The 26,453-nt window shown below is 34.6% G+C and overlaps 1 protein-coding gene across 1 annotated transcript in view; it reads right to left on the bottom strand.

Moving 5' to 3' along the window:
• The window catches only part of HLCS (holocarboxylase synthetase), a gene marked incomplete at both ends in the record, with an annotated part of 111,790 nt that overhangs the window by 62,574 nt on the left and 22,763 nt on the right, over positions 1-26,453 (bottom strand). Inside the window, one exon of the mRNA XM_079549385.1 lies at positions 11,941-12,212. Coding sequence (XP_079405511.1) covers positions 11,941-12,212 — 272 coding nt within the window. The remainder of the gene's footprint in view (positions 1-11,940; positions 12,213-26,453) is intronic.

Here is a 26,453-nt window from a genome sequence, read left to right as displayed (position 1 = left end):
GCCTCCTTGACATGAGCTAGAGAACAGTTAAATAAAGGGAAAATTTACATTCAAAATCTCGAAAAATCTAGGGTTACCACACTTTATGAGCCATGTCTAATTTGTATGTGGCACATCTGGCATAATAGATATGATATACAAGCAGGCAAATATTTGAAGTAACAAGTGTTTCTCAGTGCTAAAATAAACACCTCAGCACTTCAATTTCTTGCTCAGCAATTTCTCCTCAGTGGGAGAGGAAGCAGGGCAGGAAGGGCATTTATCTACTGTTACACTTTACCACTTATGAATTATCACTCACTCACTGAGATTTCTAGTTTGAAACCCAAAGAAAAACGTCAGCCAATAGAAAGCATTCCATTTCACTTGGTTCATGCTCACAGTATTTCTCTGCTTAACTTGGCAAAACATCAAAATAGAACATTTTCACCCTTCTTAACCTCTACTGTTGGCACACCAGTTTATTAAGCTAATGCATCAGCGCAAATTACTATTTTCCACCCCCAAACCAATTTAATCCTATTGTTATGAATATCTTCAATTACAGCTTCTGCTGACTGTAGAATATTTATCTCCTTCACATATAAAGGGCTATAGTTCTTAGCTAGAGTTTTTGGGCTACAGTTTACTCAGTCACTGTTGAAAAATAACTTGCAAATGACTATATATTATCCGTTCTGATCACTGCTGAATGTTGAAAATTCTAATGGGTACATTAGATTAACAACAATTTATCAGGCAGAATCCTAATGTTCCAGTTTTCTGTACACTCAAAACTGCCTACCATAATTTCTGCACTCATGCCATACTGAAAACAAAACAAACAAACAAAAAAAAACAACGCAGAACGATCTGGAGCATTAATAAACCTTCCTAGTAGAGCTAATGATAGACCAGCAGACATCCCCCCAGACTGAATAATATTACAGCCAACATTTATCAGAACCCACTTACTGACTGATCTGGACTTCATAAAATGAAGTCTTCAATTTTACTCCACGTTTACTTGTTCTTCTCCTTTTCTTCCATCCTCACCCCAAAAACCCTTGACTGTATTGCACCTAAAATCTTCATAGTGAATTGTTGCTCTGTGCTGTTTACTAGACAGTATTTATAGAAATACTTTGTAAAATTTTCTGGTGAGTCTTGAAGAATAAAATCAATTACCATTAAATAAGACAACAATCTATATATATGCCTGCAGACATCCCCAACAGACATTTATGCCCATCTCTTCTCACCTATTCCCATATCTGCATAAAACTGTAGGAAAGATGCTTCTGTAACCAGCAGCTGAAAATAGTTTAATTTTATGAGTTAATTCTTTCCTTTTGGCTTTCACTTTCTTGAACTACTGTCCTACTATTGTTAACTACCATTGTTATTTAAAAAAAAAAAAAAAAAAATGGAATCGTCTTGAATTTCAAACTTGACACAACTATTTATTCATACTATGAAAACAGAAGTTTGAAGCCATTCTCTAGCCTTAGAAAGTATTCATTGGTTTTGGGGATAATAAGCTGGCAGAAATAACAGAAAATATAGAGAAAGCATGAAAACTCTTAAAGACGTACATCAGATATATACATCGTTTACACATTTCACGTCAGCTGATCTGACACAGACAAAAGGAAAGGAGATTTAAGTTCTCTTCTTTTCTCTAGTATTTAGCCATAACAAGTTACGAATTTCAAACCATGCTCAGAAATGAAAGATTAAAAACAGATTAATGATGAGCTCTAAGAGTACACAAAAGGCTACATTCAATGAAGTTTACCAAGACGAGTGTTGGGTTTTTGTGTTTTTTTCTTTTTTCTATCATGTACCAGGTCAAGATCTGCGTACAGAAGTGAAATACAATTGACTTCTCTTAATCCGATTTTCTCCTGAATGTGGCCAGCATTACCTTGCCTATTGGCCAGCAACTACCAGATTTGTTTCAACATGAAATTACTTTAAAAAAAAAAAAAAGAGGCACGTGTTATTAAATAATGATAGAGGCACTTATCAATTAGTGGTGAAAGTAAATTGTATATCTTATTCATCTCAAACATATACCAAATTGAACCAAAACTAGAAAATAAACAAAAATTACTGACAAAGCAAAATGCTGGAAGTTTATGTGAAAACTACTGGAAACAGCAGTAGTGCAGTGCTGGCACAGCTGCCCAGAGAAGCTGTGGTGCCCCATCCCTGGAGGCGCTCAAGGCCAGGTTGGATGGGGCCCTGGGCAGCCTGAGCTGGTGGGGGGCAACCCTGCCCACGGCAGGGGTTGGGGCTGGGTGGGCTTTGAGGTCCCTTCCAATCCAAGATGTTCTGTGATTCCACAAACACAGATTAGGAAGTAGAATCAATTTACCTGTAAGGTCTTACTGACCTTTGTGCACCTAGAAGACATTAACTGCTTAGATTAACAATAGTTCAGATGAAAGCAATTTTATAATATCATTGTTGGTACTATGAAGTCTATGTTTGGCTACTAAGCAGAATAGTTCCTCGTCTTTTTACATCAGAAATGATTGAAAAACAAACAAACAAACAAAACAAACAAACAAAAAAAGACACACTAAACCCTGAAGAACATTGCATGCCAGGAAATAGCTGTGATCATATACTCTATAATCAATTTGCATCTGTGTGGCGACAGCGTACAGCTCTGTGGAAATCTATGTGAATTAAACTTCAGCTCCTAGATACAAAAATCAACATAGCTAGCTAAAAGGGAACTGGGTCTGTAGCAGCTTGTTTGTATGACAAAATGGTTTCAGTATATGACAAATTCAGGTCTTAGGTTTAAGCCATTGATTACACTGAATAAAGATAGTAAAGGGTGGAAAAATTACAGTTGGGTAGAATAAATTTTGAAGGTTTCCTACTGTCATGAAGCACATAATTTAATGAATTACATATGAGATCCAAAATATACAATGCAATATGTTGAATGCCACATTTTTAAAACCATGAAATATAAGCAATTTTCAGGATTCTGATTATTCAAAGATGCTGCTGATGATATTTAAAAGGGTATATGATTAAAAGTGCAGCTAAAAGCAAACAAGAAAACCAGAACACCATCATTTAAAGATTCATTAAAAATGGTATAGAAAATTATTTTTCACCTGAAAGAAATGAAGTCCTTTCCTCATACTTCACAATTCTTAAACAAACAAAAAAAAAATTAGAAATGTAATCACCACATGCTAAGTGGAGTTAATACCAGCCTCTTGAACTTCAGAATGGAAAAAAAAAAAAAGCTAAACTAAAGTACTAAAAAAATTATCTTTCAGTAAATAAGTTGCCATTTGAACAATGGAATATTATACTTCTCATAAATAATTGGTTTGCTAAACACTCTTGAAAACATGTAGATTTTTTTCCAATTAATATTGCAACCTTTTTATATATCACTTATTTTACCTTAAGGTTTCTCAGGGAAATATTCAGTAGACACATTTGTTTCCCTTGAATATCATACTTCTATTTCGTCTTTCCTGTATCTCAGCCTCCATCTCCGTACTTTTCTTCCTTTCTCTTCTTGATTTCTTTTCACTACCCTCAATTTAATTCCTCTATGAAGAGATATACTGATGATCCATTTAGACATGAAGTAAAAAGGTCTATACATAGCCTATAGTTGTATTCCACAGCTGTTTAATGTAAGATGCAAAAAAGTGTTTTGTTTGCTATGAATCTTTCAAAATATTTATTTTGGTTTTTGTTCTGTATTGCTTTTTTTTTTCTTGTGTGTTTTTTTTTTTTTTAATGTTTTTGTTTGTTTGCTTATTTAACGTCAGATAGTGCCATCAGTAAAAAAAAAAACAGGGTTGGTTCAAGTTTACAAAAAAGCATTTGGAAGTTCATCCACATTTAATTGTTAAGCAGCAAGAACAATGCCAGTAAATTCTTTTGAAAGCAACACGAGGTGCTGTACTTTATAGCAATCCTGGGGATTACAAAACTGCAGTGGGGGAACCTCCGTTTTTACACACCATTCTGCAGGCCATGACATTTTAGGCTAAATGATATGAGGTGTGATAAATGCAAGGGTTCGTTTGAATACAAACAGATTCTTAAAATATTTTAACTAGGAGTATAAGTGAAAATAAATTAGGCCACTGGGATTTAATAAAATAATTCAGATTCTGTGGGATTTTCTTATTTTACTGCTTAAGGTAGAAATTATGCAAGCATTGAAAGCACTGGAAACAATCAGGGAATTATTATGAAACCAAATCACTATCTTCTGACTGGCAGCATAAGAATAAAAAAAAAATAAAAAAAAAAATAAATCAGTACGTTTATTTTTAACAGCATTGGAACAGGTGCTGTTTAAAATTCCTCAAAACAATCATGCTTAAGTCTATCAAATCCTACCTCAGCTCCTACAGTGTTATGATTCCAAACCTTCTCTCTTTTTTGATTTTTTGGCAAGGGCAAAGAGACTGAGAAGTACTAAATGGAAACTGAAAGCCACGACCTAACTTCAAGCTTTGAAGAAATTTGATTATATTCTTGTCCATGTAGACTCAGAATGAGGAACTGGCTTCTCCACAGAATAACCCACATTTTGTGTGGTTGTATCTAATTTTAGTTTAGAGTTCAGATCTTCATTGTAGTTTCAATTAAAACAGATAAAGTCAAAACTTACTGCACAACACATTTCTGTCCAAAGCTGAAAAGAGGGATTCTTCCCATCAGCTTCCTAAAATCAGTTAAAAATCACTCTGCAAATATAATTCTACTTCCAAGACCGAAATAGGCCCTATGCAATCCTTAAAACAACTATAATGGCCAGAGAAGTTGCCAAAGCAAAGTATGCAAGGCTCAGCTTTTCCAACCAGTTCCAAATTCCCATTTTCTGAAAAAAACTGGCAGTCTGTTCAGAACTTGCATGTGCTGAATATCTTCAGCACATCTCCTTAGAAGGTCTACAGCATATGAAACATGCAGTGTCTTGACAAACTGAATCTTTACTGGCTCCTAAACGGAGATGTCTTCACCTGCATCTGTGAGTAACAGCACACATTATCATATCACTTCCATATCCTCCTCCCAGTGCTTCTGAATACCTAACAGCTGATATGATTTTCTGCATCATCTTTTATTTACTACTAGTCTAATGATTATAGTAAAGAGACATGAAGATAAATGTAGCCCCATTGGTTACCAAAGTTCTGAGCTCCTTGGGAAGGTAAACTATGGAGGCAGGTATCAAGGTATTTAGTCTTCTTGCCTTATCTCACCTTTTTAAGTCATCAGGTCATATCACACTGATTTATGTCCATCTTACTTATTACCATAAACACAAAACTTCCTCAGGGGCGATGTTCCGTTTTGACTTTGGACTCATGGCAATAAGGTGGCAGGTTTCCAGGTATGCAGAAAGCAATGTGAAGAACAGAATGACAGCCCTATCTGTTACATGTCCGCACTGATACTGCAGAATTGACTGTTTTGATTAACAATACGGTACAAAATGACTGAAAAAGCACAAAAATCTCTTTACTTTCTCTTCTCTCAAAGGAGCTCATTACCCATGACCTATACATTTTAAGCCTTCCCATCAAAACTCTCAACTTCCTAACCTAACACTCCTTCTCAATGAGGTGCAAGCAGTAATGGACAAGTGCTTCTGGACAATTTAATCCTAAGCAACAGTTTTCCTACAAAATAAAATTTAAAATCAAAAGGTTGAATTGGCAATCACAGAGTTAGCAAATTAATAAAAATAATTTAACAATATATCACATATTGTATTCTGTTATATTACGTATATTGTACTGTAAAATACAACACTTTCTCAAGGCAATCCTGTTTTTCAAGGAAATGTGATTTTTAATTTCAGCATTCAAGTTTTTTCATCTTAATTTGAAAAGTTTGTTTTAAAATGTGTGCACAAAGACAGCACTGCTTTAAAACAAAGCAGGAAGACATTCTTCAAATCCTTTCTTTTCCATTCTCTAGCTATCGTGTTAACTGAGCAGTCTTGTAAGGTTACCTCTCATATCTAACAAATGACGGGCATCCCAAGGATAAGTAAGTATTCATATTACAATACAAATTGTTTAGGAACTTCCAGCAGTGGGATAATGCAATATACTGTAAGAGTTCAATGTGGGTTAATTGCTCTGCAAAACGGTATTTTTTTTTTTATAATTCAATCCCCTTTGGGAATGTCAAACCTCCCCCTACACTGATAGAAACCACGCAAGAAGGGGGCCCACTTCATTAACAGGAAGAAAATCTACTAATTTTACATAATAAAAAAAATAAAAGGAACATATTTTATTTTCAATTCCATGGAAAATCAGATACACAAGGTGCGTGACAAGAAAATAGGGACCTAATTGTTCAGTGCCCTTACGAATCATTCACAACAGGTGGAAAGAAAGGCAAGGAAAATTGACTCAAAGGAGCTGACAAATCCTAATACAGAAGTCTTTCAGCAAGCACATAATGAAAAATGGTATCTCAAGGAAGAGTCTGGGAATGGCACAGAACCAAATCAGTGCCAAAAACTTCCGAATTCTTCGCAGGCAAGGAAGGGAACAGACTCTTGGCTGCCTTACAAAAATTCCTGTATGATCTTTTGTTATCAGAACGAAGGACAGCTTTCTCTAACATAGGATGATGCAAAACAGTACCAATAAGTGAACAGAAGAATATGGAAGGAAATAATATATGTTTAAAACTGAATTAGTAAAAGTTACTGTTGATTTGGTTCAAGGGAATTAAACAGTCTGTTACTTGAGCTAACCTCTACCACCAAAGAAAGGCACAAAATGGCAATAACAGAAAGAAAGAAAATATCCTCAAGGAAAACAAGCATGGAAGCAGCTATTCCACTACACCAATTTTTTTTCTTTTGAGAATAAAAATCCTGTTGCAAATTCAATCCTAAAAAGAAAGCAAACAAATTTAAAAGTTAGTAATCCCAATGATATATGGAATAAAAGAATATGGTACTGTATCAAGGTTAATGGGAGAAATGTAGATTAAAAGAGTGAAATTCATTAAAGAGCAGATCTCCAGTCACTAGAATCTAACTTCAGTTTTCAGGTTAGATATTTATCAAACATAATGCTCCTATCCCCCAATACCGCTCAACAAACAAACCCAAAGAATCTCAGGCTTTAAAAGTGACATATGCTATTTTGAGAGTTCTCTGCATAAGGAAGGACTGGTGGTCCAAATTGAATTTTTTTTTTTAATTTTATCTACCTATATTAATGATTATGTAGAAAATGTATTTACACACAATTGACCAATTTATCAGTGTAAATTTTTAAAATATGCAATAACAATGCCTATTCCCTCAGACAAAGGAAACCCTCCTAACTCTTAACATGCACTCTTCAGGGGGAAGGATGTAGGACATAGGGCAGTAATTTTTACAAAGTATTAATACTGGTGGTAAGATATGTATCTACAGAAGACCATTGATGTACTAGAAACACACTAAAAAAAGACTACTCTTTGAAGACTTTGTAATCCAACTACCCATACATCTTCATGTGAACAAAAACAAGATTTCTATTTCAAAATATTGTGAAAACCAGCCTTCTTGCAACTGGTTTTGACCACACAGCACAACTGCTTCCTCTACTCAACTGAGCCTACATTATGAGACATGGCTTGCTAAGGTATTACTAGAAGTAGTAAACAATTTCCAGAGATTTAAAGAAAATGGCCAATCAAGTTGAGTCAATAGCTGCAAGAGCAACAGTTTGTGCTTGTCACCCAGTCATCATGGAATTCTGATGCAAATACCTGAAAGGTTTAGACAGACATGTCTAATGATGGGATAAATATGTACACTGTGACTATATGGCATATTTTGTGCGTGCTGTGTTAATTCCAAGTTTCTGTCTTCAAACCATGTTTTCAAGCCAACCCCAATCCCTCAGCTCATCTGTTTTTAACTTTTTTATTTGTTTCATATAAAATATGGTTTAAACAGAGAATTTAAGAGATCATGGAGGTGCATTAAATGACTAAACAGGTATCTGCTGTGTTTACATAGAGTACAATATGATAAGGATTTGAGGGAAAAAAAAAAACAAAACACCCACTAGGTACAAAATGCAGTTTGTCAATCTCAACTCATCTGTACCTCTGAACTGGCATTCCAATTTCATTCAGATATAAGCTGTTTTTACTTTTCATTAATCTGCATAAGCAGCACATGAGTGAGTTTTAACATAAAATTTGAGTCCTAATGCATGCTTTCTGAATTAGAGCTGTAGTACAATGAATCTTGAAGACTATAAAGAAAAACTAAACAGCCACTAAAAAGGCATAAGACTTTCTTTGGCAAAGATTTTAACTGTTTGGAAATTGTTTATTTTAAACTGACATTTTATTTAAATATCCTATTCAGCAATTATGAGAGTAATTTTCTCACACATTTCATTTTAATTGAAACGCACCATTGTTGTAACAAACTTATCCTAACAATGGCACAATAAAAGCTGCCTTCACTCTTAAATACTGGGGAAAGATTCCACAATGTAATTTTATGTACAATATATCACATGCTCACTTAGTAATGTTTGAATCATAACTTCTGCCAAAGTATTAAAACAAGACAATACGTGCTGGTAATGAATAAAACTGAATACCTAATTTATTTATTTTTAATGAAACAGTCAAGAAACCATACCAGTCAATTTAAGTGTACTAGAAATAAACACTCATTTATCAACCTCAGGTTTTGCAAGCTTATTACATGCATCTCCACAGTCCAGTTCTTGTACCAGTATAGCAGATGTATCTTTAAAAATAATATTTCACTGTAAATCATACAATTTCAGCCTTTCTCTGAGAAGACATTGGATGTGGAACTGCTTCTGGAAAGGTTAAATTGCTCAGGTGGCACTGGAATAAATATATTTGAATAAATACACAAGGCTTCTGAAATAAATTCCTCTCTGACTTGTGGAAAGAATAATCCTTTAAAGAAAAAAAAAAAAAAAGACAGGAGATCCTATCTTTGGTAAGGATTTTAAATTCTAGTTTAAGAAACAAAAGTTGAAATGCTTTTAAAAGTAGTCTCATACAATTCACTTTAACTTCTAACTTGAAAACACTGAGACAATTTTCATTATTTAAAACTATATGATATTTAAGCAAATCTTTGTTTTGCAATTAGACTAATACCACTTAACTTTAGATACTTACAGGTGAATTCACACTTTGCTTGTTACCTTAGGACATATAAACATATGCCAATGACAATAAAGAATGTATGTTAATATGCAAGATGTTAAGACATGCCATCTGGAGAGCTAATGAACAATCAAGGGATTCCAGATTAAACTACAGAATTTTCCCTTAGAATCTTTAGGACAACACTGTCAAGTTCAATCTATTCACTTAGACTCCAGAATCAATTTTTCAAACTTTATGACAGGTCTAATAGTTTCCACCTGTTCTTCTTGCTTGACTTTTGACTGGCACGTTACCAGCCAGGGTGGAAATGTAGACAAAGACCCCTATTAGGCTCCGGCTGTTTCTCTACTGTGAGGTCACTCAGCCATTAAATTAGTTCCAGCCCACTTTCTCCTTCGATGTCTTAATTTTTGGGGGGTATGAAGGTTTGGGGAAATGAAAAGGAAGGGAGGCAAAACTTCGCAATTCAGTTTGTGGGAGGGATATAAGAAAATCTAAAGCCACAGAAGCTAAATGCTACATTCATTTATAATTTACTAAATAATGTACTAAATAAATTTGCTGCTAATCCAATGGAATAAGTTACTGAGGAATCTGAGTCATATTTTCAGTCATCGCAAACTTTGGCTATTTTGCTTATTGCACTACTTGATTACATATATGTACATATACATATAGTGTATACTTACAAATGACAAACAGGTAATTTTTTGTGTGTGTACAAGCAGCTTTGCTCTTTCTCCCAGTACATATTTTCCTTTCACTTAGAACTGGCAAGCAGAAAAAAGTGACATACTGTATATCCTAACACATCCATATTGGTTCTTATGGAAGCACATTATAAACTGACATTCTTTTCGTCTGTGAAAAATATCTAACAGATAATTGCATCAATTTCTAGCAGTTTATGCATTGATACTCTTTATGAAGTCTCAAGGTATTTTGCTGAACTACAAATGACATCACATTATTATTCTTTCATCTATGGCAATAGTGTATTTACAGTAACATTAACCACAATATTTAAGACAAACATTTTGAATCATTAAAACAAAAGGCTTTCTGTAAGAAATTTTATTTCCCAAACTATAATCCAAGTAGGACCATCTTCTCACCTGAGAGACAGATCTGGTTTACAGACAGAAAGCCAGCTACTTGAGTTCCATCACAAGGGGGAAAATCTTGAAGACTCACTTCACTACTTTTGAACTACTTAGTAAAAAACAAATCTGAGAATTGCATACCCTGCTGTGACATCACTTTAGAGATAAAAGGTTCCAGGTTCACTGAAAAAACAAGACCACTTCGCTCAGCTCCCTTGCCTACTGGATGTTATAAATAAAATAACCAGACGTAATTATATTTAGCTTGTGATATCTAAACAAACTCACAAATTCTTAATAGTATGCTTCATCTTACTGAGAGGTATAGATACTGGCACTAAGAACCACCAAAAACAACTGTCAATGATTAAAGGTGCTGACATATTAAGTTATCACTCCTACTGTTTCTTCCCAATAAGTCTTCTTTCAGTCCAATGGGCTTGAATGAAAAGAAATGAATACTACAAATGTTTCAGTTAAAAAGCCATTTTTCTCGTTTGGGTTATATTGAAAAAAAAAGCCCGCCTACGCCCAAAAGCTCTCATAAAATCAGCTGCAGGACCAAGATGTACATCTGGGAAAAGGGTTGTGGCAAAATTGGACAGCAACATTTTTTAGTGTATGAACATATGTACATATGCACATACAAAAAATAGTTTGGTTTTGAAGAAGTTTGTATTTGATTCCAAGTAAAGCTATTATTACTAGTTAACTAACCAGACACAACAACATTCAAGGCTGTTTATCTGATTATGCTCATAGAAAAATCCAGATCAAAATTACTGAAGTTATATTCAACAGTAAAATTCACCTGCAATTTCTATAAGTGAATGAATATTGATATTCAAAAGTGGCTATCAAGAAGAGTTATAGGTACAGGTGGGAACATACAGAAAAATCTGTTCTGAAGAGCAACAACTTCTCAAAGGCAGTTTGATCCATCAGACTATTTCACGTTCTGAAACAAAACAGTATATCCTTTGTACATAGGCTGCAACATAAGATTTGGAAGCTGTGATTTTCATATTGCTTAATCCCATTCAAAACTCTAACAAACTACTTCCTCAAAGATATCTCACAACTCATTCACAAGCATCGTCTGCGTGGTGATGAAGAAAATGCCTACAATCCTAAATGACATCTAAAAAAAAACGAACAAACAAACCACCAAGCACCAAAGAACATTTTAGTGGAATATTGAGCAAAACAATATTAAACAGAATGAAGAAACAGCAGTGTTAAAAGTAATGCCCCAGTCTATTTGGTATTACTTTTGTTAAATAACTAGCTTAGAAAATAACTTGCACTGGAAAATGAACGTAATCGCCTAGATATGGATACTTACTACCTTAAACATTACTATGATAGTTTTAATGATTTTCAAGAGGAGTAACAATTAAGGTGACCAGTAAGTAAAAAGTTGTCATGCTCAAGCCTTCCCAACCTTTATAGCTTAGCTTTTTATACACTATCAATTAATGTTCTGTGAACACAAAAATTCTCTTTTACATCCTATCTGAAATACAATCGGCTGCTTTGACTTCGGATATTTTGTAGGTGACCAATTAAAAAAAGAGAAAAATGCTTCTTTCTGAAAACTGTGTTACTATAATTGCACATTTCAGATCAGAAAGCTTACTCAAGATGGTCTGGATCACTGTCTTACCCGTCTAGAAGATTCATTGTTGAGGTGGTAACTTCAGTAAATAAAACAATCTTTCCAAGTTTCTTTGTTTGTAGATTCTGCTGATATGTCTCCAGGCTGAAATGTTCTGATGAGAAGTTTCCCATCTCGGTGACGACTGACATGAGAGATGGAGTTATCTCCACTTTCGATTCACAAGACGAAACAAATTTAAGAGACACTTTGCTGGATTCTATTAATCCTTCAGCATTTACATTCTCCTCAAGCCATTTTAAAAATGTAAGATGGATTTCCTGTGGGCAAGGGAAATAAAATAAGACCAAGAAATACAGACCAGAATATAGGAAGATATATAAACATTCTTCTGAGAACATTCACATTCATGTAATCACCTCCTATTCCAAAATAGGATAAATTAACTCTATTTCCTCTTTGAAGATCAGCTTCCATCAGTTGTCCTACTTTGTCCTCTCCTGACTAGTTGGTACAGTCTTCCTAAACTTGAGGTCATGCTCAATTGCAGGCTAAGGCTTACTCTTTTTCTGTAACAGGGTCTGTGACCATCAGCTTAAAAGAAGCTTCACAACTATAACTTTACACCAATGTGGCTGTTAAGTAGCCAGCTAAATCAGAAGCGTGTAACACAAAGAAGCACACAACTAAGAAATGTTTATACCAGTGTACAAAACATGTGTAAGTATGCTTGCTCCCTTCTATCCCTTCTAGCTATGCCACTGGCTGTGACATATCTTTGCAAGGTATTTTAAACAGGAAGTATAAATTTGCTGTATGTTCATATAATTTTATATATATACAAACCAAAACATTTATTTCGCCTTTATTTTAGGTTATTTAGAAATACATTTTACTGAATAAGAAATGAAGAAACGAATCAGTGCAATCATTATCTGTCTGGTGACGCCCTCTTACTGGAGATATCTAATATGAGTTCAGGACATTTGGCATGAAAAGTTTACCCTTCCCATAGAAGCTGTTAAGAGTTAACAGTCCACAAGAACGCATGCGACGACTTCTTTTTGCAAAGTATATAGCTTACATTTTTAAGAGCTTTGCTTCCCCTAGAGACAGTGTCATCTTTTCCTCACATGTACACTTTCACAAATAACTTAAACTGAATTAGATGGAAGCTAATTAAAAAAAAAAAAAAAAAAAAAAAAAAAGGAAAGAACAAACAAAAAAAACCAATAAAATTGTGCTAATAGTAAAAAAATTATAAGCTAATACACAATCTATTGAATGTAAACCAGGAAACGGAGTAAAAGCTATTTATTCACTGATTAAGGTGATGGATACTTTATGTATATCTATATATAGCATTGTGAGGCAGAAATATAGGAAACATAACAAGATACTGAAATGTACGGACAAATGATTCCTCAGAATACTAAAACATGAGCACAACCATTAAATTGGACCTGGGAGCAAAATTCTAAAATGTGGCCCTCATAACTGTATTCTCCCTTTCAGAAGATGATAAATGAAAACCACACAAAAAAAAAAAAAAGTGTATTCTATTCTACCCTAGGTAACGTATCAGTGATTCTTACTTTCAAATTTTCTAAGACATTTGACTTCTAATTCAAAATCTTCTCTTAGATGCATAGTTTCTGACAAAGTTTGTGCCCCTACTTCTCATTATAGCAGTATCTGGGAACCACAGTGCTGTGGGTTTTCTAAGCTAGTTCTGAAGCCTAGCTCTCTCGCTTTTGAAAAAGATGTCCCTGAGCTCCAGTCCCATTCTTTAAAACCTACAAACTGCAATTAAAAGCAAGCTTCCTATAAATAGTTATCTATCCAAGGAATTACCCCAATTTTCCAAATCCCACTGTTGTATCTTAAAAAGGAATGAGAAAAGTGGTTCTGTTTCTCACACCTTTGTATGGATTTTCCATCCTCAGAAACTACACTTTCTCAAGTTTCATGTGGACACTGCTTCTGGTGTGGCATTTTTGGAAGGAGAACGTCAGCCGACTTATTGTTTTGCAGTCCTGTAGTAACCATAACGTGAAGAAATGAAAGAAATGAACATTCTTTTTCTAAATGCAATCAAGAGCTAGCTAATAAGATAAGACTAAGAGTAGCTCTAGCTACGTTTTAGTTACAGATAAACTACCTCTCAATTCTCCATTTTCTAAAGTTCCATTTAACTTGGATAAAATATGTTTTAAGATTTTTTTTTTTTTTTTTTTTTTTTTTTTTTACATCATATATGATGATGTAGCATAAATGGTTTAACGAACACTTCTTTGATTTGATCTGCATGAACCACTTGTATCTTCACTCACTAATACCATAGGCTGGGCAAACTGCTGCTAAACTCTTCTCAGACTTCTTGTTTTACACACACAATAACTCACTAGCTGCAGCTGATGTTTAGAAAATAATACAGCTCTAATTTTTGTGACGGAGCGTAAGGAAATTGTGCTTCATCTGGCAGTGCATTTTCCCTTTGCTTTCTGAACACAGAATTTCATGTAGCATGATTGCCTGGATGCAATTCCTCGGCACAAAATTATCATTTTAACTTACATAAAGACGGATTTACAGACTCACAGAAACAGACATTAAAAAGTAAGGGTGCTTAAAATGTTGTCACATTCCAAGCAAACAATAAAAGTGTTTGAAACTATGCATCAAAAACTCCCGTGTACTTTTGCCTCAACATATTCTCAGAAAAGCCTGAAATAGCATATATTCATGTGTGAGGTTACATTATTACAAATAAGCCACACTGTTCCTAACATTTATCCTCTTGAGCATACTCTTCCAAGCGATCTTTCCTCCCACACTTCTTGATTTCATCTTCTTGCTTCTTATGCATATTGAGACATTTAAGATTTGTTACATTCATGTAATTGTGAAGAAAATGTTTCCCACAACGTATACATGCTTACTGAATTGATGAAAAATATAAACACAAATACTACGTAATCAAAAACAGCATTTTTAGGATTTTCTAAAGCAAACAAATAAAACCAACAGACGTTTTTACATTTTTTAGCAAGCAAACTTTCAAGCCCTACCCAAATCCACACCAGAAAAATTCATTTTCATCATAAGAAATTTCTTCATATAGTCAGCTACAGCAACAAGGATGCTGAACCAATGTTTTTGGTCCCCACTATTAAACCAGCACACAGAGAAATACATTTTTATGTAATGACATAAACATATACAAGGAGTCAGGGCTAACCTTTGCTTCAACTCCATTGGAAAAAAACAATCACATCAGTACCAGAACTGTGCAATTTGTTGCTAAGCTCAGGATTCAGGTTTGAATTCAAAACGAGGAACCTAACACCATTTATGGGATGTAGGCAGAAAGCAAACCCATTCCCAGCTGTGTCCATCGTTCTGCAGCAACCTCTGGTGGCCACTTAAAAGTAAGTGTTGGTTCCAAACACTGCCTGGCCCTATGTACTCCTGGGACCACATCAGGTGTGTCAAGCAAGGCACTCAACAGAGACACAAGGTAAGAGAATATCAGAGATCCTGGCCACTGCTTGCTCTGACCTACAGCTCATTATCAAGATCCTAAAGCACACAGATACAAATCTTATATGAGTATGCATGCAAAAAAAGCTGTAGCTGTCACGTATCCAGGCATTCACAACATCTGCAGCTACATACAAATACAATCATGCTAAAATCACTACTATGCAAATTATTAGCAATGTACTTAATAAATAGAGAAACTACATGTTTTAGGATGACATAAATACTTTTAAAATTGTTATCCATCATTACTGCATCATTTTTGGCAGGGAGAATAAAAGTCAAGACAAGTTTAATTCCCTATGTCTGAAACTGTTCTATTTTCAAATCAATTTGCTATGTACATTCTTTAAACAAAAGATACTGACATTTTCTTTCTTAAACAAAGAATGAAATTTGACATCTTAGCTGAATGACCAGATGGCAAGAGGTTAAATCAGTTTCACAGTTAGACTCAACTATGAACTTTACATCTATAACAAGAAAAATTTTCTAGTCATATTTCAAATGACAAAAGCACAGTATGTTTTCAATGCATTGTAAAAAGCAATTATCAAAAGCAGAAAAGCATTATACTAACAGGAACCACTCACCAGTTCTCATTAACAAGTTTTTCCTACGCACTCCAAAGTGAAACCTGAATTCCAAAGGACATGGGCATGGAAAGAAGCAGCATTTCAAAGTGGTGACAGCATCACTGACCTGGTACTGAGGGACAAATGTATGAACAAGCTGAGTTTTGACTGACAAACTGAAAATGTCATGAAACGAAAAGTTGTTCTGAAGCACACAGGGAAATAGAGTGGATGGCAATTCACAAAGTCCATAGAAATAGAGTAAAGCCACTGCATGCTTCGTATGCTCCTCCACCAGCAGAGAATTTTATTGAGTTCACTGCATCAAGGGTTGGAGGTCTGGCATTGTAAGTTATTGAACTAAAGTATAAGTGGTAATTGCATCATTAAGAAGGAAGAGTAAAAGCTCTATTTTTAAAATCATTTAACATCTGCTTTGTATGATTTTAAGAGTTTGGTCAGGTGTGTGAAGGAACTGCTATGTAACAGTATTCTTTTGCTGTATAAAAATCTTTTTTTGTAATCATTAGCTTCCCTTTCTCCTAATGCTTACTTAGCAGTCGAGATTGAACAATAAGAAGAAATGAGGCAGACACCAGATTAAAAGAACAACCAAACAAACAAATAAACCAGCTGCACATGCACTCTTCTCTGTTGTAGTATAAAATAGCAGAAAATTATAGTTCCTGATGGAGATGATTTTATCTGCACCTGGGCTATATCAGCTAATGAGACACACAAAGCACATAAATTTTCGATTTAAATGGTAAAAAATAATCCCAGTTCCAAGGATTTAATCTTATATTCTATTTATACATTTTATTCTATGCATTTCCTTACTTATGTATATAAATATGTACACAGACACACATATATGCATCACCCCCCCCCCCGCACACATTGGGCATATTTGGGAGCTGGTCTTTTTTACCAAACTTTTTGACAATAAATCTTAGATTCAGTATCAATGGAATTCTTTGTTGAAACAAAGCTTCAGTCACAGCCTAAATTCATTTGGTTTTTATTAAAAACATGAAGGCGAAACTGAATGAAAGCTAAAAATAAAATGCCATAAAATGAACAAACATTATACATCACTTAGCACTCCACTTTCTTGGGAGGAAAAATCAGACAAATTTAACCAGCGATGTTCTACCTGTGACACAATATTGTGACTCCAGCATAATAAACTATTTCAGCTATTGTGTGTTGTGTTAAGAATGGCCAAGTTTTCATTTTCTAGAGCGGAAACATTCAGCTTCAGAAATGTCCTGAAGTTAACGCTTCATCTGGGACTTTTAACTATTTTTCTTCTTCCTTTTCCTAACATCTATTAATTTCCAATGATCTGCCTCTATTTTTGCCTTAATGCATTTTTAAAAACTTTGCAGTTGATGCACTGATTGATGAATTATTAATTGATGAGCTAATTAAATCACATAAGCTTGTCCGTTTACTATCTCCAAGGACATTAATAGTGCACAGACATAAAGTGCCAGTCTTTCAGAGAAGAACATGAATAGCCCGTTTTGAGCATAAGTAACTTAATGGGAATAACACCTTCACGTGGCTAACCTGCTGTTTTTCCGAATTGGCTGTTTTCAAATGAATGAAATGCAGCATTACTTGCTTCAGATATGATCTTAAATACATACATGTTTCATATGAATTCTTATATAACAACACTGATTATTCATACTTCATAAAGTGCACAGCATTTGGAATCTGGTTTCCAATTTAGAATATAAAAATACACACACACACACACAAAAAGTATATCTTCCTTGTATTATACGGCTCTGCTTAGCAGGCATACAAGTTTAAAGGTGATAAACTGGTGTTAAACTAGCCACTAGAGAGCTTCCATAGCATCTCTAGCATCCAATAGAAACAAACTCAAGTCCAACGTGGTAGTGAGCAGTAGGCTGGCGCCAGTGAAAAGCACACCTACAGTGGCAACCTCAGCCCATAATGCCAGCAACTTAGGAGGCCAGCAGTAGGAAAAGTCAGTCATTAGCACAAGAGGGCAAGGTTTTGGCAGATATTTCTGACTAATGAGGCACAAAAAAATGCTTTTCTGATGTTGGCTATGTTTTTACTTCCTGTAATAATGGCATATATTGAGATCTGAAGCAGATGACAGTTTCATAGTGCAACCATAAACCCATGTTAAAATCATGCTTGTACTTCGTTCATAGAGAAAAATGTTAAAAATAAACATATCAAATTGCACCAAAAAGATCTACTGTACATAAACTGTTGATGCAGAATGCGATAAATATAATATCCTTATTGCTTTCATACTCCAGTATGTGGATATTAACTTTTAGTGAGGTTTTGTAAGACAGCATATGGATACTAAATTTAGCATCACATCTACCCACTAGAAAGTATTACTTTATCTTTCTTCATCTATATTTAGGGAAAAAATGACTAAAGAAATAATAACTTCTAGATAGCTCGGACAGGGAAAGAAAAAGGTATTATCTTAGCGGTCATGACCTAGACAGAGGAACCGAAAGAGGACCAAAAACAGGCCTGCTGTAAACACTCACAAAGATGAGAGAAGGGGCACTCTTCCCGCCCAGCAGCACTGACAATTAAACCATAGCAAATATCTTCCACTTGTTCACCAGGAATTGGGAAAGCTGTAAATAGCAGATTTGTATTTGTGTGCCAAAAAGCCAGTCTGTCTCTCTCACTCTCTCCCCAATCAGACAATCAGGCTATGATATTCCATTAGACTGTCAGATGTCATTAATACTTAATAAATGTTACTAACTACATGTCAACACTTGGCGTCCTGAATAGTTGTTCTTTCACATTTAAGTAGCTTTGAGCTTGATAGATTTTGTAATAGCAGAAACAAAAAGAATACACAGAACTGCAAAGCACAAAGGGTATTTAGAATACAAACATACAAAATATGATTTGAAATATATGAAGTACTCAATTGAATCAATTTTCAGAAAGCACATGAAAAACATTTCTCCTAATACTAACTGCTCATAATTCACTACAAAGTTCAGTCCTTGTTCAAGAGAATAGATAAAAATGGAACAAGCTAGACTGTTTCCAACCACTGCCATGCTGGCTGATTTTAATCCATCCCCAGATTACTTCTAACATTTTCATTTGTTTAGCATTTTTAAATAGGAAAACATAATTTACAATGGGTTCAGTAATATAGGCCAAATCAGGGGAGAATTTGTTCACTTTAGTCCCTCCTACAGGTAGAGGGCTATTATTTTTGCAGTTCCAGGTTTAGATCATAATACAAAATTTTAAAAAGAGAAATCCCCAGTTCTCCATGTTCTCCTTCTCCCATCCCCAAATAACTTCATAAAGATTTTATTGTAGTGTCAAGGTTCCCTCTCATTTCATGTTCTCATGCACTTCTGTAGTTACCTGAATGATATTGCTATGCGTTCTCAGGATACTACTTAGCTAGGAAATGTGCTTCAGTTTATTAGTAATCGTCTCATATTTCCTAAATCCAGATACTGTGTAAAACATGAGTCCAGTGTGTAGAATTTGGAAGTGCATTCAGAAAGATGGCAGGGATTGGTAACTTTATAATTCACAACAAGGAGTTTCTAGTGGTTCGGGTAGTTACTTTACTTCGTTATATACTTTGAAGAGGCACAGAAAAGTGTCATCACTTCCAAAGAAAAAACAAAGAAAAATCAGAAACCTTGTCTTTTCTACTCTGTGCTTCAAAAAGTGATTATTACTTTGTAGAAGGAATACATATACACAGTATATCATCTCAGCAGCGCAAGGAGTAGAAGTAGTCAGGTACTGAAGCGTGGAACACCTGGTCCAAGACAGATGAAGACTTAATAAATTGCTTTGAGTTGTGCAAGGCTTTTAAGAGATACTTTTAAAATCACAGTTGCACTGCTTTGAACAAAAACTCATTTTGATTTTGACCCCATTCTTAGTCTATATGTTTTGACAAATGCTCATAAGGCTGTGCCCAAATTTGAACCCAAAACTAAATTTAGCCTAAAAGATCACTGCATGTAGACAGAAAATTAGTTTGCTCAACGTGCAGCAGTAAATATTAAGAATGGGCTGCAGGTCTGCTCGGAAGTCACCAACTAACAAAAACATATCAGATGTTACCTTTTGTATAGAAGAGAACACTATTGATAAGGCTAGAAACAAGATAATAAGTAATCAACGTTCCCTACATCAGCATTTCTGGTTTTTAACATAGTTATGCTTCTAGGTGGTAAGCTGCTAGAAGGCAGATACTGACATTTCTGCATGCAAAAGAAATAAAGAAACAAGGCAGTCACAACATTGTATGGTGTTGTATGCAAAAAGGTATTTAGAATTTACAAAAAAGCATGGAACAATTAGCTAGAGATACAAAAAAGAGAGAATACATATTAACCTCAAGAGAAAACTTTTATCTTGATTTCTCAGTATAGATATCAAAGTACTGTCCTTCGTGGTCCCTTGCTAAGTAACAGCCTTCACAGCTGCAAGAGAATACCGACTACAGAAGGCCCATTGCTCTACCCTCAACAAAACAGAAACAGAGCAGAGAAACCTAGAGGACAGCAGCACAACACGGTAAGGTGCATTCTGGCTTTTACTTTCTTACTCAGCTGCAACAGAACAGTCTGGAAGCTATCTCCCCAGCAGCTGCTCTCATCAGCAAACTGTTTATTGAGAGAAAGTGGTTGGGTCAAAGGGAAAATGTTATCTGGAACTGAATGCGTATCTTAAAACAGGAAAAACAACAACAAAACCAGCAAAACCTGTAGCCATCCATACATATGAGAAAAGCACGTTACATATGAAAGGAAATGACCTTCCATTCTGAAAAGGCTAAAAGCCTACTTAATCTAAAATTCTTAATTTGATGAAGCAGTATTTTATAATGTTGAACTAACTTACTCTGGCTTGTACTGATTTTGAGACCTGTTGAAGGTTTCCAATAAAAACAGAAGTTACTTAAAACTTAGTTTGTGTTTTAAGGTTAAAATATTTCAGAATGTTTTTATTAAAACTTTTTAAAAACATTTCTTAACATGGAATGATAACTTTGCTCAGTATCCATATGCAACAGCAACAAGATCAGTATTCCCCTAGTATATTACAAATGCAACATCAATATTTTGTGTGGGGGGAAAAAAAAAAAGATTGAGGTTCAGTATCAGTTTTATGAAAAAAAAAAATCTAAATTTTATGATACAGGTAGCAAAGAAAGACGACATACTGAACTCTTGAAGTACTAAATTCTTTTCCTAACACTTGCCAAATCAATTTCAAATATTATTAGAAAACTTCTGAATGCAATAGCACATATTTGGATGTTAAAATCTCACTTAGAATTCACAACTCTGTCAAAAATCACTAGAGAATTGAATTTAGTCATGTTTTAAGCCAAGCAAAATTGTAATTGCTTGCTATCATTGTACTACATTTAAGCACACAAACATGCACCAAAAAAAAGAGAAACAAAGAACGTATACTTCAAAAGACCCTCAAATCTTGCATAATTTTCTAATATCCATAATTAAGTTTTAAAGATCATTTTTAAAAGATACTAAAAATTACAGTGCAAATCTCATTTAGTAGTACATAGTTGTTTAACCTCAGAAATTGAACTGCATATGAATGTGTATGTAATGTGAACTGCTTTCAGAATATAACACAGTAATTGGGGCACATTTGCTGCAACATTCCATAAAGTTGACTTTGAGGGTAAAGGATCAATAAGAACAAGGTCTACCTTTGACATAATATCACTACATAACACTTCACAAAAGCAAGTATTGCAATGAAAGGTCTGATAAATCAGAGGACTAGTAGGTGTTGATTTATCTTACCAGAAAAAGGGCGTGATAAATTATGTTTTGCCCATTTACTTCTTTGTGACACCTACTTCATAACAAAACTGTTTTGGTTTCCTTTTTTTTTTTAAAAAAAAAAAAAAAAACAACAGTGTATAGTATGTTGAGCATACGTACAACCATGCTAAAAATAACTACAGAGAAACCATGCAGAAGTGGAAAGACACTCCATTTTGGCACTAAAATCTGAGCATTATGCATATTAGCCTGAAGTCGTATTTTGTTCTGTTTTTAAAATAGGATCAAAGTCACATTTAGAAGAATAAATTACAGTATAACCCTAAATGTTACATGCATTTATTTTAAATTGCTCTCAAAAGTATTCTGCATTGACTAGAAAAAATACAGAAGAATTTTGTTCTCAGCTAATAGGGCAATAAATTAGATGCAATATATTCAGCTGGTAAGACTGGCTCTGTTAAACAGCTATCACATAATAGTATTTTTATTTGGTACCAAAACTTTTTCTTTTTCTAACTGAGGATACAATTGTTTGCTGAAAACCTTGGAATCCGTAGTAGAATGAATTAAGTAAATAAAACCTAAGAAAATATTTTTTCTTAGCGCTGATAATGCGCCGTTCCTAGTTTAAGGTTTTCCATCAGGTTTGCTTTGCCTTTCAGCAGATTTATGTGTATAAAATGTGAGTGAATCTAGTGTTCATGAATATGAAACAGTAGCATAGGAGCCAAAGATTCTCTTCTGAGCACTGCAATTACACATTAGACCAGAATGACAAACTTTCTGCTGCATCTAGGTTTGCCTCTTCTTAAAAAAATCCTAGTTCTGTAAAACTGCAGGAGGGGGCTGAGGTAAAGAAATGTTTATTGAGCATTGTGATGAGACCACAACATACTTTCAAATGTACTGCAACTCAAAGAGATTACAAGACAGTTCCATCTCTAAAGTTGTAGAGCTAACGTTCAATTTGTATTGCATGTTTTGCTTCTCTTCCTAAAACTTATTTGGGGTTGGCATAACAGTTTATAAATGAACAAATAGATAAAATATTATAAAAGAAGGATCCTAGGAAAGTAGATTTTCTTGGGAATTATGTGCTATAAAGGCAAGAATACGCATAGCATGCTATTTATAGTATACATACTTTAAGGGGAGAACAATAGCATTAAAATAACAACTACTGAATTTCATTGCAACTAAGATCTCCTTCCTAATCCAGGATCCTAAAAAAACATGAACACGACAGCATGGGATTAATTAAAATAATAATAATAAACTAACATGTTCTTTTCAGTGAGGTCTAACAAAAAAAAAGTTAGGCTTCATGCTTCACAAATATGTCATACATAGCAGTATAAAATTTAGGTATCAAACTGAGTGAAGAATGTGTCAATAATGCTCAACTTGCAAATTCATATATTTTTCTTTATAAATTCATACATTCTTCAAAATTATGTAAAAAATACAGTATTCATGCACACGTACCATAGTGTTTAGCTGTAAAAGTGGTAAATACAAATTGCTTTTACATGCACATTTGTTGGTATGTGTTTTGTTTTTTGTTGTTGCTTTTAAACACATAGCAGTTCTTCTTCCATATCTAATGCTCATGTTCTTCTGCCAGGACTGAAACCTTGTTCAGAAGAAATAAGTAACTTTTTTACCCTCAGAGAAAAAATATCACAATAGTAACCCAAGCACACAGTACACCCTCCTGTAACTGTAACGTTCGTGATACCCAGGTAGCTTCTGAAACTAGCCTCAGAACCAGCCTCCCCAGAAACAGCCTTCTGAAAGCATTCCTGCAATTATCAGAGCTAAACTGGGAAGACAAAAAAACAACAAAATGCAATTTGTCACTTAAAGGCAGGCATACATCACACTTAGCCCTCATGAGGATAAGGATGAACATTTATGATAACAAATCCTTCAGCCACTCCAAGACTGAGCTCGCTTTAATCAAGTCATACACACCATTAGCTCTACCCCAATAGACCAAAATGACATGCAGAAGTTATCATACCATAGAGAATGCAATGGAAATCAGAACTCATGACTGAAATATGGGGATTTTTTTTTAACAGCAACTTGGGAAACACAGCGCTCAAAGAAGCAAACAAGAAAAGACTCAAGAAAGAGGCAGTGTAAGAGAAATGATCAATGGAGGGAAATACAAGCATTCAGAGGCATTTACAATGATGATGGCACATTATATTCTCTGAACGACTTTTGATTCCCTTGACTTGCCTCTGAGGATAACAATCTGTTTATGTGCTTCTGAATATTTATTTTCTATCAGTGTTATAACAGTTGAGGAAAGACACAATCTGTCAAATAAATCTTTCTGAAGTAAAATTCATCAACATAAATGATAACATTCTATGTTGAATACAGTTTAAGGAGACCACTATTAATACAAGCTAATCACAATGCACAGAAACAGGCTCTTGTCTGAGGACTCCACTGAATAGCACACCTGAAAAATAATTCATTTTTCAGACTTTCTCCATTAAAATGTAGGATTAACCCTGGTAAGGAAACGCCATCAAAGAAAGAGGGCGGGGGAATAGGGGAGTGGAGACTATAAACCAAAAAACAACCTTCTGGTAAAACTTGGTAAATTTATTTAAGTAGTAAATACTTGCTGCGTATGGGCTATAATATACCCTACTGGAAAGGTTTAGTGACTGCAGTGCAGTAGTGAGGTTAAACATTCTGACAAGGTGTGAAAGTTTTTACGTGGAGTAACAATACACGTGAATATGATTTTTCATTCTGGCTGAGCAGCCTGTGAGTGAAAGACAATTCCAGCTCCCAATCCACATGGTTGTGTCAAGCCTTCCAGACATTCTGGCTGACCGTGAAAATGGTAAAGCTGAAATTCAGAGCCCTGTAGTAATACTAAGAGGAGAAAAATAGACAAGAGTCGTAGAGAAACGAAGACAAAAAACTACAACTTCCTACCCAGACAATACTTCTAAAAAAAAAAAAAAAAAAAAAAAAAAAAAAAAACAAGAATCTCAACAGCATGAAGTAAAAGCTTTAAAACACTACAAAATAGCCCTGCAGATATCTACTCCAAAGATGAACTTCTAACTGACTAAATACGAACCTGTGTTGAAGACTCTTGATTAATACTCCCAAATCAGACGGTTAACAAATCATACTGAAATAAAAAATCTCAGGAATGATCTCAAATAATAACACGAAAAATAAATAGCTGAATAAAAATTCAGAATAGTTCCATGAAAGCTAATGAATTCAAGCTACAGTGAAAATCTGTATGCTGTCTGTGACATCTAATGATTAATTAGTTAAATAGAGACAATTTGGGTCCTAGTTCCTTGAAACAAACAGATAGAGAAACAAGAGAATGAGTAAAGTGATTATAATTTAATAGTTGGAAGTCTGATGTGTACTTTCAGTTTGTCTATCTAACATTATTGCTCAAATGGGGAATGTGATAGTCACTGCAAAAGTAACATTCTACCAGTAAATTAAAATATGCTCCAAAGACAAAGAGAATTCTCTTAGTACGTGAGAATTTTTTTTTGTACGGAGCAATAGGGATAGCAATAATTATTGTAAGGTTTATTACAGCTCAGAGGTGTCTTAACTTGTTACAGCTGGACTGCTAAATTGTGAGAAGAGTATCATTAGACGGAGTAGAGCAAATAAGAGAGAAAAAGCTAGAAAATATTTAGAAAAAACTGAAGTCCACTCCCAACTCCAAAAGGAAATGCTTGCCACAGAGATAACAAAAGCATATCCCTGTTGTTGCTAGCTATACCATCCATACCACTAGGTAGAAATACCGAACTAATGTTGCCTCCCAGATGCTGCATATGGCTCAAACAGATAGAAGGAAAATCTCCCCATAATTACTAAAGCTGATGAACTTCCTCTTCAAATGCAAAAATAACCAATGACTTCAAAGAAAGGAGCAGCTTTTGTAAAAAACTGCTGCTGCTGCTGAAATAACACAAATTTAAGGACAGAGCAGCAGTCAGATCCTCTTAAAATCTGTACCTTTTCTCCAACAGCGGCCAGTATCAGACACACGAGAAAAGAATATGGTAGGCAAAAGGTAATATTCTCTTCTACCAATCCACATAATAAGGACTTTTTGAGTCAAAGAGGTTGCACATGTCTCAAATCCAATTATTTATTCTTGTATGAAAGACAAAGCATCTTTCATCACCTGTTCAGAGTACGCCTGATGTCAAATATATTTCTTTAAAACAAGTATTATAAAGACAAAACTTGAAATATTTTCAGGTATTCCTATCAAAACCCCAGAACTCAAACAAGCAGCATGAATACTTACACTAATTTGCAGCTCATACTGCTTATGTTAACTCTGGGACACTGCCCCCCTCTCTATAATAAGTGAAAAAGAGTACGTATTTGCTTTAAGCTACTGTACTACAATATATTAGTGATGAAAAAGCAGATAATAAATCAGCTTTTAAAATGCAGTTAAGAAAAAAAAAAAAAAAAAAGGAAACACTAATTAGGTAACTTTCACCTCTGCAGCTGCTGTTCCTGTCAGGTAGGCTATGGTGTATGACCTAATTGTAGTATTAACAGTTCAGTTTTGGAAAGAAAAGAT

This window comes from Tetrao urogallus, assembly GCF_951394365.1.
Source record: "Tetrao urogallus genome assembly, chromosome: 1".
In the NCBI taxonomy this organism is placed as follows: Eukaryota; Metazoa; Chordata; class Aves; order Galliformes; family Phasianidae; genus Tetrao; species Tetrao urogallus.
The sequence above is the reverse complement of the archived record's forward strand: the minus strand, read 5'-3'. Positions and strand labels throughout refer to the sequence as shown.